This window comes from Kogia breviceps, chromosome 2 (genome assembly GCF_026419965.1).
Source record: "Kogia breviceps isolate mKogBre1 chromosome 2, mKogBre1 haplotype 1, whole genome shotgun sequence".
Classification (NCBI taxonomy): domain Eukaryota; kingdom Metazoa; phylum Chordata; class Mammalia; order Artiodactyla; family Physeteridae; genus Kogia; species Kogia breviceps.
In genome coordinates this window covers 16,258,056-16,274,170 of record NC_081311.1, presented here as the reverse complement: position 1 = coordinate 16,274,170, position 16,115 = coordinate 16,258,056, and the positions used below count along the sequence as shown (strand labels likewise).

Genomic DNA, 16,115 nt, shown 5'->3' with positions numbered 1-16,115 from the left:
AATAAATAGATATATATTGAAATACCAAGTTGTGATTAAGTTCTATTAAGAAAGCTAAAGGAGGGCAAGAGGACAGGGAGAGTGACTTGAGCTGTGATTGTACATAAGGTAATCAGGACAGACCTCTCTGAGAAGGACAGGAATGCAGTGAGGAGGAAAGTCATGAAAATGTTTGGGAAAAGAGAAAAATATGTAGCATGCAAGTTTCTTCAAGCCTTTTATGGCACAGGGGTTTAACTTTGATTATGTACATGATTAAAGTGTACACTCAATTTGTTGCAAAAAACAACCTGAAACACAAGAATCCTGACTATACCTCGAAAGTAAACAATTTAGGGAGGGAGAAGTGAAGAACAGCAAGCTCTGAAATTGTTATTCTTACATGCCAAATGCACATCCTATACACAAATAACTGTTCTTAATTAAGAATTCTGGTTGGGACCTTGGACAATAATATTGATGTTAGAAAATAGAGGAATGGATGTATAAACAAAGCCATTTGGATATAGATGCACTCATGAAAATTTAAGCCGAAGGAACTGAAAGGTAGTTTTCTTTACAGAAAATTAAATGAAGGCAAAAAAAAAAAAATGAGTTGTTTTAGAGCTAACCTTAATCACAAAGCATTTTATTTGAAATTTAAAAAATTACATGTATAACAAAAAATTAACTTAGATTTAAAATAATATTTGACATTTTTATAATGCTTTAATGTCCTCAAAACAATCCCAACAGGTGTATTGTCCCCTCATAAAGATGAAAAAATCTTCGTCTTGGAAAGGATGACAGGATGATTTAACTAAGGAAACAGAGCTTGCAAGTGGCAGTGGGAATCTTACAACTCTGGGCTTCTGACCAGAACTGTGCTTACCCCAGTCTACCATGTGGCCGCTGTTCTGACATGACGGAGCAGAAGAGGGATTAATTTTCTACTGTATTCCTAATGTTTTTAGATAAATTTAATAACATGTAACTTGTTCATTTCAGATAACCACATTAAAAAATCCACTGAAGCCAGACTAACTGGGTTCAGATTTTAACTTTGCCATTTAACTAGCATGTGACCTGAAGTAAGTTACTTAACCTCTCTGTGCTTCAAGTACCACATCTGTAAAATGGGAATAATAATAGTTCATACCAAATAGGGTTGTTGTGAGGATTCCATGAGTTAATACATGTAAAGTGCCAGGCACATAATTAACAGCATTTAAGTGTTCCTATTATTATTATTAAATCTGTAACATCTTATAATTTACAAGAGAAGCTTGAAAGTGGTTAAGTCTCCAAACCTAAGGAAAGTAGAAAGAGGCATCAAGGATGATCTCAAAGGGAAGGTCTAAGAGATAAGAACAGATAGCAGGAAAATGAGGAAGTTACCCTAAAAAGCAAGAATGGCAGAAATACTGATGGTTCAAGTATAAAATCACAGTTTTTTCAATAACAGCAGCATTCCAGTAAAGTTATGAGCAAGAGTAGCTGACATTGGTTTTTGGATAGTTATTAAGAAAGGTATTGGATTCTCAAGAGATATTTGTACACTCATGTTAACAGCAGCATTATTCACACTAGCCAAAAGGTAGAAGCAACCCAAATGTCCACTGATGGATGAACAGATAACAAAATGTGGTATGTATACATACAATGGAATATCATTCAACCTTAAAAAGAAAGGAAGCTCTGACACAGGCTACATTATGGATGAACCTTGAGGACATCTGCTAAGTGAAATAAGCCAGTCACAAAACGGCAAATAGTATCAAAACCAGTTAAACTCTTAGAAACAAAGTAGAATGGTGGTTACCAGGGGCTGGGGCAGGGAGTCATTGTTTAATAGGTATAGAATTTCAGATTTGTAAGATGAAAAAGCTATAGAGATAAGTTGTACAATAATGTGAATATACTTAACACTACAAAACTGCACACATTTAAAAATGGTTAAGATGGTAAATTTTACGTTATGTGTATTTTATCACAATTGAAAAATTAAAAAATAGAAAAAAGAAGGGTTCTGGATGCTGAGATTAAAATTCATTGGGTAAACCTATGAAGGGTGAGCTGACTTGGGGAAGACTGATCTACTGATAATCTGGAAGAGTAAACACTAGAAGCAAGGAGATCATTAAAAGCTAATTGCAGGGCTTCCCTGGTGGCGCAGTGGTTGAGAATCCGCCTGCCGATGCAGGGGACACGGGTTCCTGCCCCGGTCCGGGAAGATCCCACATGCCGCTGAGTCTGTGCATCCGGAGCCTGTGCTCCGCAATGGGAGAGGCCACAACAGTGAGAGGCCCGCGTACCACACACACACACACACACACAAAAAAAAAAGCTAATTGCATATCAAGCAATATTTGGATTATGGTATATTTTCCTCTGTCATCCTCCTCTAGTGTGTAGATTTCCTTCTCCTCTTTCTCTACACACACCCCTCCCATTCCAAATTTTTTTTTAAAGTATCACTTTTCAAAAAAGAGAATCCGTCTGTATTTTAATGAAGACTAGAAAGTTTTATTTTCCTTTATTAAAGGTTACAGGAGTACCTAAACATATGCATCACTCACATATATAAATTTAAAAAAAAGGGTGATATAAATTAGGAAAAGATAAAATGAAATGAAACTGTTGTTAAAATAGAAATTAACTCCATAAATCCAAGAGAAGTCTAAAAATAACTATGTTCTTATTTACTGAATGACACTAAACCAATTCTTCTGTTCTCCTATTTTTAATTTTTTAAACCAATGAATTTACAGTGGGAATTTTAAGAAAATTTTTTGCATTTTATAACTTGTCATTCCTTTTGAATTTACCTTACTTCTGACATTATGCTTTACATTCTTTCAAAACTGGAAAATTTGAAAGAATATAAATTTGCCTTTATAAATCTTTCTAGATCTTTAATAAACTTACACTTTAATAAAACATTTATTCTTTTAAACTTATACACTAAGACATATGTAAAACAGAAATTTTGAATCATATTCAAAACAGTGCCTTTAGACATAGATACATATGTTTCTATATATGCTAATGTATTTGACATAGGTACATTACATATAACTCATAAAAACACTGTTTACCTATTATTTCTAAGATAATGAAAATAAAATACCACATTCTAAAAAAAACAGAGTTATATATTAAATAACTAGGCAAACTTGACATCTGCTCAACTACCATGTGCATGGCTCTATTGTGGAAATAAAAGTAGATAAAATGATACCTTCCTTTAAAGAATTCAATCTTTAATCCCTGTGGAAAAAAATAACCTGAAAGAATAAAACACTTACTTCTTTATGGTATGCTCCTGCTGCAAATGCTTATCTTGCACACACTTTTCAAACATAACTAATGCATTTTCTCCCTTATTCATTCCATTTGGTAGTCGGTGTTCTTTTGCAAACTCAGTAGATAAGAGCTCAGATTCTATTTCTTCCAACAAATCCTCTGATGTTGAAACATTCTTCATTTTTGAAATAAGTTTCTTGGTGCAGTCTGTATCATAAGGACTTTCTGAATAAGTCTTTTGATTAGCTGCTTCTGTAAATGTAGATGACCTTAATTCCGCCAATATTTGTGTTACTGTTTGTTCTCCTTCATTTGTTTTCAAAACTTGCTTTGTAAAATCTCCACCAGGAAAATTAGCTATCTGTTCAGAATTTTCTGGACATATGTCTGTTTTAGCACAGGAATCCTCACCTCCACCATGATCTGGAATATAATTTTCCTGTGTTTCAATTTGATTATTATGTTCACTAGGCTGACATAAAGTTTTATCAAAGTTTAATGACAACAGTTTGGACTCATTTTCTAAGCTGCTGTTTTCATCACCAGAAAACGAATTGCATGAGTCTTCCTTTATTTCAGATGTTTTCTCAATATTTTGATCAGAGGAAATGGAGGCTATGTGCTCTGTTTCTGACATGCTGACTGGCACCAATTCACTTTGCACCTCTTCAAAGCTCTTCCTGATCTTCGTTTTACATCTGAGAAAGTCAAAACATAAACTTTTTTTTTAAGTGTTTTTAAACGAAGACCCCATATATATTTGCACACATTCCATGATGTGGAAAAACTAAGGCTGCACATTTTACCACTAATAATTCTTTCCTTGGGGAGGGGGGAAGAATATAACAGCTGACCCATGTGAGCCACAACCAGTCAGGTGCTACAAAGGCTCATTCTCTTTTCTCCTTCAGTCCAGTCCTACAAATTCACTTCAGTTGCAGTTTGGCATTCCCCAATCACCCCCATAAGACGTTGGGTATGGAATGATACTAATAACAGGAAGATTAGTGCCCAAGAATTGTTTAGAATTCCTTCAGCACCACAAAGGGAAAAAAGACTATCTAAAGAATTTGTAAGAAACTACTGGGGGAATAAGATATCAATGAAAACACTAGGCAAGAAATTACAAATCAAGATAATAAAACAATGTATTAATATACATCATATATACAATCATAAATATTTACTGCAAAAGGAAAACTAAACAATAACAAAACACAGCTACCTATAGCCCAAACACCTAGAGCTGAGCTGAAAGAAGTCAGGGTGTAAAGGATCCCTGACAGGAATTCACTTTTCACCCAGGGATGCAGGAAGTATCATGGCAATTCCAAACATTCTCATCAAGAACACATAATGTTCAGTACAACTCAAATGGACCTCATATGCGTTGCTTAGGTCATAAAAGAAACATTTACAAAACTAATTCAACAATGTTAAAATATATTTTATGCCATTTATGAAGGTTACTAATCTAGCTATTTTCTGAAGATTAGTCAACTTTAAAAATTATCCTGAGACAGAAAAATATAAAACATTCCAGCAATCTTGATGAAGAACTGTCAACTTCTTTTGTCAGACATCAACCAAGCATGTACTGGAGTCATGTGAGGTTGGATAAAAAAGTGGGTAGATCATAGTTTTGAAAGAAACTAGGGAAGAAATACTTCCAGATGTAAGGTGTAAATGGAAAACAGAAAGATTAATATTTGAATGAAAGAAAGATACGTGTTTACGTTGGTCTATGGTGGAGTTGGTGGTCAGAGAATGGTGAAAAAGGGTAAGATGGTCAGGTAGAACCCTCAGAATGATATGCAGGAGTGAAGGTCGTTAAGAAGGATGATAAATCATGACAGACTTGTATACTTGATTATACTATAGAATTTCTAGCACATACTAGGTTTTCAAATATTTGTGGAATTAAAGCAAAGAAGTAATATGAGAAAAGCAGTATTTGAGGACTGGGAAAGCAAAAAATGGGAAGAATAATTCTAAGAAAGGAAAAGAAGACCAGCTTGTTTGTTAAATACTCTGGCATTGACTAATACAGACATTGGCCTTAATACTATAAATTACCTACCTGTAAACAAACAAATTATCATTATTATCTTGCTGCATATATTATATATTGCATACTAAGACAAAGTCCACACTAGCAATAAAGGTTTGGTTTAGGTAATACAAAAAATGCAGTAACAAAAAGCCTTGTGAGTATGCTGTATTCCAAATCTAGGACAAAGTAAAGTAATTCTCAAACAGGGACATTAGCCGCCTATGTTACCTTCCTCAAAGTAACTAATTTTAAGATACAACTTCTGAATGTGTTGCTGCTGAATTTGAAATCTTAATTTAGAAACATCGTAACTAGTCAATGCTATGTGATATCTACTGAAGTCAAATTCAGAGCTGACCAAATGTAATGGAAAGCAGATAAAGAATCTATTTAAAAGAGAATGGGTCTACGAAGGCATTGTGACTCTCCAGCATAGACAGCAAGTGAAAAAAATCTCTCATCTGAGAATTCTTAAGGCTCTTGCCTGTGTACCATGCTTTGCCAACAGAAAAGCATTACGCAAACAATCATTATCTTCTCATCCAGCTTTCATATTCCCCAGGGTTCAGTCCTCAACTTTATTTTCCTTCCCAGAATTCATCCACTTTGATAACTTAAACCAAAAACTCATAGTTGATGCCCACTTTAATTATTTTCATTCCTGTGCTCTTGAGTTACAGATAACGAATTATCTCTTTGTCTTCACTCTATCTCTACATAAAATAAAATCTCAAATGAATACAGGCATTTCCAATGGCTCAACTCAAAAATGGCTAAATCCAAAATCATAACAATAGCTCCTAAAATTGAGTACCCCCAGATAATCTTTTTTTTATTTCTGTCAATGGTATCATTTTTCTTAGTCACGACTCCTTCCTTTCCTTTAGCCTCATATTCTTTTACTAATTTCATGTCTCCTGCAATTATACCCTCCTTTCTAATGTCACTGTCCCCAACCTGCAACCCAACCCAGGCCTGATAACTTCCTACCTGGAACACTGAATTGTTGGTTTCTCAGTCTCACTCCATTCCTCCCTCCTGTGTCACCCAATCCAGAGAAGGGGTTGAAGAGTATACTACATTGGCTCTGCCAAACGGGAACAGGAGCTGCCCTATGAAGCAAGTCCTCAACAGCACAAGGGTCCAGGGAGCTACAACACTGCCCCCCAAAAGTCCACACATACCACCTCCAGAGACCACCATCAAATACAACCAGATAGACCAGAGTAAGGCCAGAGCTCTCTCTTCCCTCTTTAAAGTTTCAGAAAGTGAGAACTCTGCCTCCACTGGCTGGTTTTCTTCCCCCAACTCCAAAAGGGCTAGTTAGAGAAAGGAGAGGGAACATATTTTAGAGCCAAATTACACCTCTTCTTCTTTAATCCAAGCAGCTGGAAACTAACAGCTTCAACATTTCTTTAGGGAGATGATAGAGTTTATGATTAACATTTTTTGTTGCTTTTGTTTTGTAAGCAATTGAAACCTGTCTTAATTTCTAGAATAAGTTTTTTCTGGTTATCAAAAGTGGCAGCAGAAGAGTTATGACATCAAACCAAGACATTACTGATGGATAGCACCTCAGAGGGAAGTGGAGGGGATGTAAGCATTTCATGTTTATACCTCAGAGTTGCAATTCCTCAATAAACCAGTTGTAGTATTTTTCCAATCTTATTTCTCAACACATTCCTAAAATCCTAGTACTTCACTATAGTATTATACTTTGCCAGTCCCTGACCAGTCTATTCAAGATTCCTCCAAACGATGTGCACATTAACATTTCCATGGCTTTGCTCTAATCTAGAACATTCTTCCCTTCAGTCTATCCAGAGCCTAATTATATTTAAAGGACATATTCTAAGGCCACATCTTCCTTCAAATTTTCCCTCATGGGAAGTACAGAAATAATCTCTCATGTAAATGAAAACATACTTCATTTATACTCATCAGGTACATAGTGGCAGTCTTCCTTGTGACATTTCTTTTTTTTGTTTGTTTTTTGGTTTTGTTTTGTTTTTCCCTGTGACATTTCTGAACAGCCTTTTAAATGATCTCTTGCAAAGAAGAGGAACCACACTCTGAACTGAATCAAACTTCTTAAATCTCAAGCAATATAATAGTAATAATAAATACATAAATAAATCTAACAAATACATTCTCTACTACCTTTACAGTCATTCTTGCGACGGCTGTTCACTGGTTCTCAGTGAGGGTGGGATTGGGTTTACACAATGAGCTGGGGGGGCGGGGATGAAGGGCATTTAGAGGGTGGGAACCAGATTGTAAGAAGACTTGTCATGTGTAAGACAGTACAGAACAACAAAAAGGTCTCATTCTGCTGGATATTCATCTAGGTAAAAAAAAAACAACTGTTTTTATAATTACCTCAGCTTCGACTGTTTTACATATTATCCTCCTGTAAATTAAAGAAGGCTTAGTTCAACCTCAAAAGACAAGCACTTTCTATACTGTTGCTCAGTAATATGCCCATGACCTTTGAAAAAACTCTTCAGATGAACTGGCATCTGAGAATCACTTAACTTGCAAACATGGTTTTCTGATGCTCAAATGAATACTGATTGGAGGCAAAAGCAAAAGGAGAGAAATTAAAGAAGATTTATGTAAAAAGCCATCACTAAAGAGTAAATAACTGTACAAGAATGGTGCGGGGAGGGGAGCCATGATGAGCTTGATTGTCCACAATTAACCAGGGGAAAAAAGAGTCAGCTGACTCCTCTTGTGGGCCTCCAGTTGGCAATGCTGATGTAGGCCAATTTGGCTGCTGTCCAAGTTTTTCTTGGGGGTGGGGGTAAAGGGGGTAGTTACCATTAAAGCTACTGCGGATGGAATAGCCTAGAAGTAGATTAAAGGGGTAGGACGTAAAACTAGACATTCATTTACAAGATTGTTTTAATTAAGAAGTGCTGGGTTTCCCTGGTGGCACAGTGGTTGAGAGTCCGCCTACCGATGAAGGGGACACGGGTTCGTGCCTGGTCCGGGGGGAATCCCACATGCCGCGGAGCGGCTGGGCCCGTGGGCCAGGGCCGCTGAGCGTGCGCGTCCGGAGCCTGTGCTCCGCAACGGGAGAGGCCACAACAGTGCGAGGCCCGCGTACCGGGGGGGAAAAAAAAAAAAAAAAAAGTGCTTGTATAAATCAAATTCACACTCACGTATATATAGATATAGCGACTACAATTATAGATTACAATATCTGTTGCTTTTTTGAGGTAAGAAGTAACACAGGTTATTTGACTTTTTAGCAACTCTTACTCATTAGGGAAAAATACTGTATTTAAATTTAGCAGTCACCAAATTCCTCTTAATTCAAGCACTTTTTTCCCCCTGGGCGTTGTTTCTGTTTCTGACACAGTACTACAGGACCAATTCACACTTCAAAATTGTTTCAGTGGAGTGAGAAGTGGTTTCGCTCTTACTGGAGCTCGTCAGCTGTAGGCAACTGGTCGAGAAACATTTACTTGCCTTAAAGCCAGCCAACCATTATCCACCTTGGATTTTATTTCTTAATCAAAGAACTAGCAATTCTACAAAATTATTTCCATACAAAACCCTTATAAACGAAAACACTGTCTTTAACAGCTTTTAGTACTATTTCTAGGTTCTCAGTAAATAGCAGTATAAACAACAAAAGAACTTAAGCTTATTCAATAAATGCAAATACAAATGAATCCAATCCACAGATTATCAAACATACAAGCCTCATACAAAAGTACCAAGCCAGAAATACATTTCTAAACTAGATATTAATTCATTCATTCACCAAATATGTACTGAGCATGTATTATGTTCAGGCACTGTTCTATGTGTTGGGAACACAGCAGTGAATAAAACAGATATCTCTTCTGGAGTTTACACTCTGATGTAGTGGACCAACATATAAAATCTATGTTAAATCTTTTGCTCTTGTGTTTACAGTATTTTAATTTGGAGGTCTGTCAGCGTTCCATCAGAAGCTTTATAAGATATGCATGAGTGTTCAAGTCCAACAGAAACATGTGACTCAGTTCAGCATAAGTGTTACTTACAACTACAAATTTTAAACTTACAAACTGTACCGAGTCTCAAATGATACCAGCTATAACTTCTCAAATAATGTCCATTAAGATAAGCAAGTTGAGCCTGTGAGGGCACTCCTGTTCTTCAATATAATGGTTTACTGTCCTTTGAAGGAAAAGTAAGTACATCCAAAGGTCTTTTACACACTCCCCGAATACACTCTGAAAGCAGCATAAACAAAATAATAACCTATCTTTCTGACCAGTTCTAACAAGGTTCTAAAATGGCTATTAAAATCAGAAGCAATTAAAAACTGAGGCTGGTTATTTCAAAGAACTCTAGTTTTATCAAAAGGAAGATATATTTGTAAAGTAGGCACACTGTGACTAAGCTTTTGGGTAAAATTTAATATACCGAGTTTCCTTTATGTGAAACATTATTACTTGCTCTTAAAAGTTGTCTTTAGTCCACTAGGTTAAAAAGTATATTATATGAGGCCAAGGTCAATTATCCCTGTAGGGATTTTCAACCAAGGGTTGCAACCAAGGGTTAGGGCATTGTGAATTTTACAGTATGTACACTATATCACCAAAAAAAAAAAAAAAAAAGATGTTGAAAAGGCTCAGGGCAATAGATGCAGCAGGATACCCCACCCCCACCCCAAATAGTACCAAATCCTCTACAAAAACAGAAGACATTACAGTCCATCAAGATTCCAGGAACAAGAGAATAAGTAGCCACATCATTCATCACATTATCAAGTATATGTCATATTATCAGTTTGGCATCTTAGATCCATGCAATTTTATATATCTCTAATAGTAAGTTTTAAAACAGAAAAAATTTTAATACTGAAATCTCAGTTTGAAGCTACTTGTACAGAGCTCACCAAATGAACTTTAATAAGTCTAAGAAAACATGAAAAGTATTTTCAGCTAATTTCCCCCCAAATCTGAAAGCTAAAAAAAGGGGGGGGGAATTGACCTATAGCTCCCTTTTCAACAAGGAAGGCTAATAACTTAAAAAAAATTAAGTTTTAAGTCTGCCGTATATTATATTAAGACGTTCTGGTTAATGTTTAAATTTTGAAGCCACCTTTGGCCTGGGCTTGGTTAATTTGGTACAGTGTAGTTTACCAAAACATTAAATTATTCATTAGCTACTACATAATCATCCCTGAAGTAGACTAACAACAGTTCATGTGCCTTAATGACTGACAACTATACTCACAATCCAAGCAATACTTTGCTGGGTTTGATTTCCACTTTGTGTCTATTGCCCCTTCATGCCAATACTTTTTCTTTTGTTTACCTCTTAGCCCAAATAGATTTTTAAAATCTCAGTAGCTGAGAAATAAAGTTCAAAGGTGACATTTGCAATGATATGATAAGATTACAGGGTTAATTTGCAAATTTAAATTATCTATGCTCCCAAGGTTGCCCTGAAACGACACTGAGCATAACATTCCCAACACTGCAAGCCGTGTGACATATTTATGAGAAATTCAAGAATCAGCTTTAATTATTTAAAGCTAGAGATAAGGGATAAAAGACCTAAATTTTACTGAAAGAAAAGAATCAGAACTTCAGGTTAAGCAGTCTTACTTTAACATGAAACTGTTAAATGAATTTGAAAAACTAGCACAAATTAGGGAAAGATGATTTCCCTTCAAAGGGAAAGATGATTTTTCTAAATCTCTAAATAAAGGCTGCTTCAACCTATCATCTCTTCCTAAAGAGCGAGTATACTTCACTGTTTTACCTTCATCCCAGGATGTCAGCATGTAGCTGTAAATAGATGGTTTTAAACTGAATATAGTAAGTAATCATTATCAGCTATGCTGTTACTGTACAGCATCAAAGAACAACTCTTTAGTTTATGGTTGAAGGAACTAAAAGGTTAAAGAGTGGTTACTGTGTTACACCACTCCTTTCCTGTTGGCAACAAACAAGACTCTGAAATACCAATGAAACTCTAAGGAATCTCCACTGTTTAAACAAACCTCTGAGTTGATACCCAGGTATTAGGAATTAGACAAGGTCTTAAAAAGAATAAAACCAATATAAACACAATCCAGGCATTTCCAGGTAGAATCTTCAGTAATTATACATGCTTGCCTATTACAATGTAATAAGGAGTTTTAGTTCTTTATACTGCAAGATTTGTTAATCACTCAATACTGTCACTGAATTTAAAAGGAAAAGACCAAAAAGGAAGAAAAAAAAAAAAGAACGAGGCCAATCATCAGTTTTCTATTTGTGTAATGATGGATAAAGAATTGGAAAGTAGCTGTACAGAGACGAGCAGACTTTATACACAAACAGATAGTTCAGTTTTACTATCAGTATCTCTTGAACCTTAACCTTTCCCACACACTGCAAATATGACGGTGCAATTAGTAGTTGGGAAGGCTACACCCACAACTACCATACCTAAACACTTAATAGATTTTTCTTTTTGAGTGACTATCAACACACCTCTTGAAACACTTCCACTGATTTGCTGCACATTTTCCTTAGAAAAACTCTCAACCTATCATTTCGGAAAAATTAGCAAAGCTAGGCATCAAAGGTACGTTACACACGCATACACGGAGAAAACTGCCAAACGCCTGGGCTGCATGGCCTTCTAAACAACGCTTCTAGGTAACAAGATTATCATGTCAAAGGTAATCGAAATGTTCCAAATCCAGGCCTCTTTCCAATAAACAATATCAAAATGTAAATATTAGCTCAAGTTATTAAACTGTTAACAACCAAGCAATAATTACACCTGTTCCCCAAGACTGCTACTAGGGAACATGTATAAGGGGTTTTACCATTTTACAAGTTTGATAGAGGCTCAAATTTGAAACATGATCCTTACCAACCAAGGTTTATCAAATGTCTTGATGTACTAGGAAAAAAGGCAACATAAACACCAAGAACGATTTCTCTCATATCCACAATCCCAAAGAATCGTCTCTAAACTACTTAAAATCACAGTAATGGAAGTGTTTGGAAGAGAGTTTAAAAAGTCGCTAACAGTCAACATAAAACACGAACACAGTGAACTTGGAGAGGAAAGGAGAAATAGGCGACTGAGTCTATGAGGGACGGCCAAGCAGGTTAGGGCTTAGCTACAGTTCGCATTAGGAGACGGGGCAAGCGGCCCAAGTTCCGCCGCTCTCTAGGCACCGCTCTGGAGGCGCGGCCCTCACGGCCCCCGGCGACCCCTCGGCCGCCTCTCGCCCCGGCGCCTGGGACTGAGAGAAGGAGGCAGGGAGAGGAGGGGATTCCGAACTCCTTCCCTCAGCGCTCGCCTCGCCCCCTCGAGAAGCCAAGCAGGGAGCCGCCCCGGGACCTGAAGGACTGCGCGGAAGGTGGGCAGCCCACCGCGCCGCCACCGCGACTCCCCGGCCCGCCCCTGGCATCCCTCAGGCACTTACCCCACTTCTTCGACCCTCAGGCCACACCCCTAAACAGGCCATTGGAATTCCCGCTTAGGGGCCAACTTCTCCATAGCGGGGTCTGGTACACCAGGAAGTGCGGGGGGGGGGGGCAGCAGTAAGGAACTGGGCAGACACCACGCTCCCTCCGCCGCGGCTTCCCCAGGCCCCCGCGGAGCTGACACATCAACAAAGATGGCGGCGACGCTGAAGCCGGCCCCGCTACAGCTGAGGGGGCGGGGCTCCCTGGAGGAGCCAATCAGCGCGGCGCGGGCGGCGTGACGCGACGCCCCTTGGTGCCTGGGTAACCAGTCTGCAGTGGGCGGGGCCAGCGCAGCGCTGTCTCCTACCCCGGGAGCGCCTGGCAAGACAGCTAGACTTGCTGGGCACTTCCCCCCCTCCCCCCATCCTCTGCCGACCCGGCGAACCGGCTCTCCCGCCTCCATTCCCGTCCTACCTCTCACGCCCTTCCCCGGCCCAAGCAGGTTATTGCTTCCTGTAGAACGCGCTCCTTGGAGATGACCCCTCTGAACCCTGTGGCCCTTACTCATCATAGTCAGGGACATAAAGTTATAAAGAATTCAGAATTGTGACTTACAAGCTTTGATGCGTAAGTCTTGCACCTGATGTGGGCGGCGTCAGCAGGAGCACCCTACCTGCCCCTCAGACAGAACTGTCTCCCTCTCTGGGAGAGGTTCTGGGGGTTTCCAGAACACCGCGTTCGAGTCTACCACGTGGCCCCTACTGCCATTGTTTAATAATAAACTGTTGGTACGTTCGTCTCCTGTACTGCACTGTGCGCCTTGAGCGCTGGAAGTGTCCTCATCCCAGCACGCAACGTGGGGGTTGACATAATGGAGCTGCTCAATAATTAGCAAAAACCTTTAAAAAGTGTACTGGAGGCGGGGATGGGTGGGTGGGTGGAGGATGTGTATTCAATATAGTTGCCTAATCGCGTCCTGAGAAGTAAGGTGAGCAGTTTCAGTCTGGAGGGTTTGCAAACCTACTCTGTCCAGTTAAGTGCTGTTCTTTAAGATTTCTTACGTACAACTCCTGAGTGAATATAGTTGATTCTGACAAATCAATTCAAGAGTTTATAAAGCAAAACTTCTTTTTCGGTTAAACTTCTTTGATACTAACTGCTGGCAAAAAAACAAACAAAAAACCCACCAAAAACAAAAACCCAAAAAGAAAAACAAACCCCACTTTAAAAAATTCAACATTTTGTAACTCTGTTCCTCTTTCAACAGGAAATGGCACCTTCCTCCTTAAATGAAGATACTCATTAAGGCACATTATGCAATGAAAGAACTCTGTTCCTCTTTCCTTTCAACAGGAAATGGCACCTTGCTCCTTAAATGAAGATACTGATTAAGGTACATTATGCAGTGAAAATGTGAAAGTAAATAAATTATTTGGCTTTTTTGTTGTTGTTGGCTGTGTTGGGTCTTCGTTGCTGCCTGGGCTTTCTCTAGTTGCTGAGAGCAGGGGCTACTCTTCCTTGCTGCGCGTGGACTTCTCATTCCGGTGGCTTCTCTTGTTGTGGAGCGTAGTCTCTAGGCACGCAGGCTTCAGTAGTTGTGGCACGTGGGCTCAGTAGTTGTGGCTTGCGGGCTCTAGAGCACAGGCTCAGTGGTTGCAGCACTCGGGCTATGTGGGATCTTCCTGGAGCAGGGCTCAAACCCATGTCCCCTGCATCGGCAGCGGGATTCTTAACCACTGCGCCACCAGGGAAGTCCCAAGAAATTATTTGACTTTTAAACAATAAATTGACCAAATATTCCTACTGAGATGTTATTCCAAGGGGAAAAATAAAAAAAGAAACTTTAAGCTTTTTCAGTGTGCATATTGTCAGTAATAACATTCATACTGTTATTTCTGAAATGTATTAGTATAAAGCGTATATGTAATCCTTGGGAACCAAGATTTTCAGTATTGGAGAAAGGAAATACACATATAAAAATCAAAGAAATTAAGTAAAAACACTACAACCCTAAATTTGAATTTAGAAATATCAGTATGAACTCATGGCACATTTCATTTCCATTAAAAAAATGGCTGTCCACTGGAAAGGTCTAGAACAATGATCAAAGCACACCCCTATTCTCCTATCATCTCTAAATATAATTTCCCACTAAAAGTCATCTGGGATCCTAGGAGCTCAAGGGCTAAATCTACATCTGGGGAAAGATGTACAAGAAAGCCTAGGACATTTTGGTTGTATCAGAAAGCAAAGAAGAAAGCAAAGATCATAGGAGTTGTGTCAAAAAGATTCAGAAGCCAATTCAAAGGTGTTCCCACTGGTCAAAGATAGGACAATTTTAGCATTCAAAAATAACAGCAATTGAGATACATCTACCAGGTTAAAAATCAATGAGCATTGATTTTTTAAAACGTCGCTGGTCACCTTTGGAGGATGCCAAGGAATCATCACATTCTGAAAACTGATAAAAGAATAAAGCATCCTACCTTTTCTGTTACAAACTGAATCTCAGTCAAGTAGTTGATGTGAGAAAGTTCTTTATAGAATTTCAGGTAATAAATGCAGAGGAAAAATAGACTATCACCATTTTGGAAACCCTAGTGAAATAATGTATCCAGGTAATGATCATCAGTGAATCCAGAATCATTAGATGAAAAGCTGACTGGAAACTTTACAGTGCATGGAAGTGTCTTCTGATGTGGAGCAATAGAGGAACACAATACCACTTGTGAAGTATTCTTGCTACAGAGGATGCAATCAACAAAATTGTGAGAAAAACTGCAGTTACTTCAATACATAAGCTGCAAGAAATCTCTTTTTAAAATACATCACTGAATGCAAATGTAGGATCTGATTTGACCATACCAACTGTTAAACATTGTTTGAGGCTATCTGGAAATTTTCAATACTAATTTGATGACATTAGGAAATTATTTTTGAAAGTGGGATAAATTTTGGTGATGTTTTTTAATAGTCATAATCTTTTAAAAATACATCCTTAAATATATATGGATGTAAAGATACAACATCCCAGAAAGTAAGAACATGCTCAAAAAAATAAAGACAACCCCATATTGATGGGAGTATGTCAAAGGAGAACAAAAAAGAACTGAAGGGACTTCCCTGGTGGCGCAGTGGTTAAGAATCCATTTGCCAGGGGCTTCCCTGGTGGCGCAGTGGTTAAGAATCCACCTGCCAATGCAGGGGACACGGGTTCGAGCCCTAGCCTGGGAAGGTCCCACATGCCAAAGAGCAACTAGGCCTGTGAGCCACAACTACTGAGCCTGCGCATCTGGAGCCTGTGCTCCGCAACGGGAGAGGCCGTGACAGTGAGAGGCCCGCGCACCGTGATGAAGAGT

General features: G+C 38.5%; 1 protein-coding gene across 3 annotated transcripts in view; it reads right to left on the bottom strand.

Moving 5' to 3' along the window:
- The window catches only part of CCDC186 (coiled-coil domain containing 186), a 116,759-nt gene extending 103,756 nt beyond the window's left edge, over nucleotides 1–13,003 (bottom strand). For 2 of the 3 annotated variants that reach the window (XR_010838825.1, XM_067024593.1), the window contains exons 1-2: nucleotides 12,774–13,003; nucleotides 3,288–3,983 (exon numbers count right to left, since the gene is read on the bottom strand). Coding sequence is in view for 2 of the 3 variants with exons in the window: in XM_067024593.1 (XP_066880694.1) it covers nucleotides 3,288–3,922 (635 nt within the window). In the remaining variant the exon portion in view is untranslated. The remainder of the gene's footprint in view (nucleotides 1–3,287; nucleotides 3,984–12,773) is intronic. The other variant, XM_067024594.1, reaches the window with a different exon arrangement.
- Nucleotides 13,004–16,115: the final 3,112 nt, after the last annotated feature.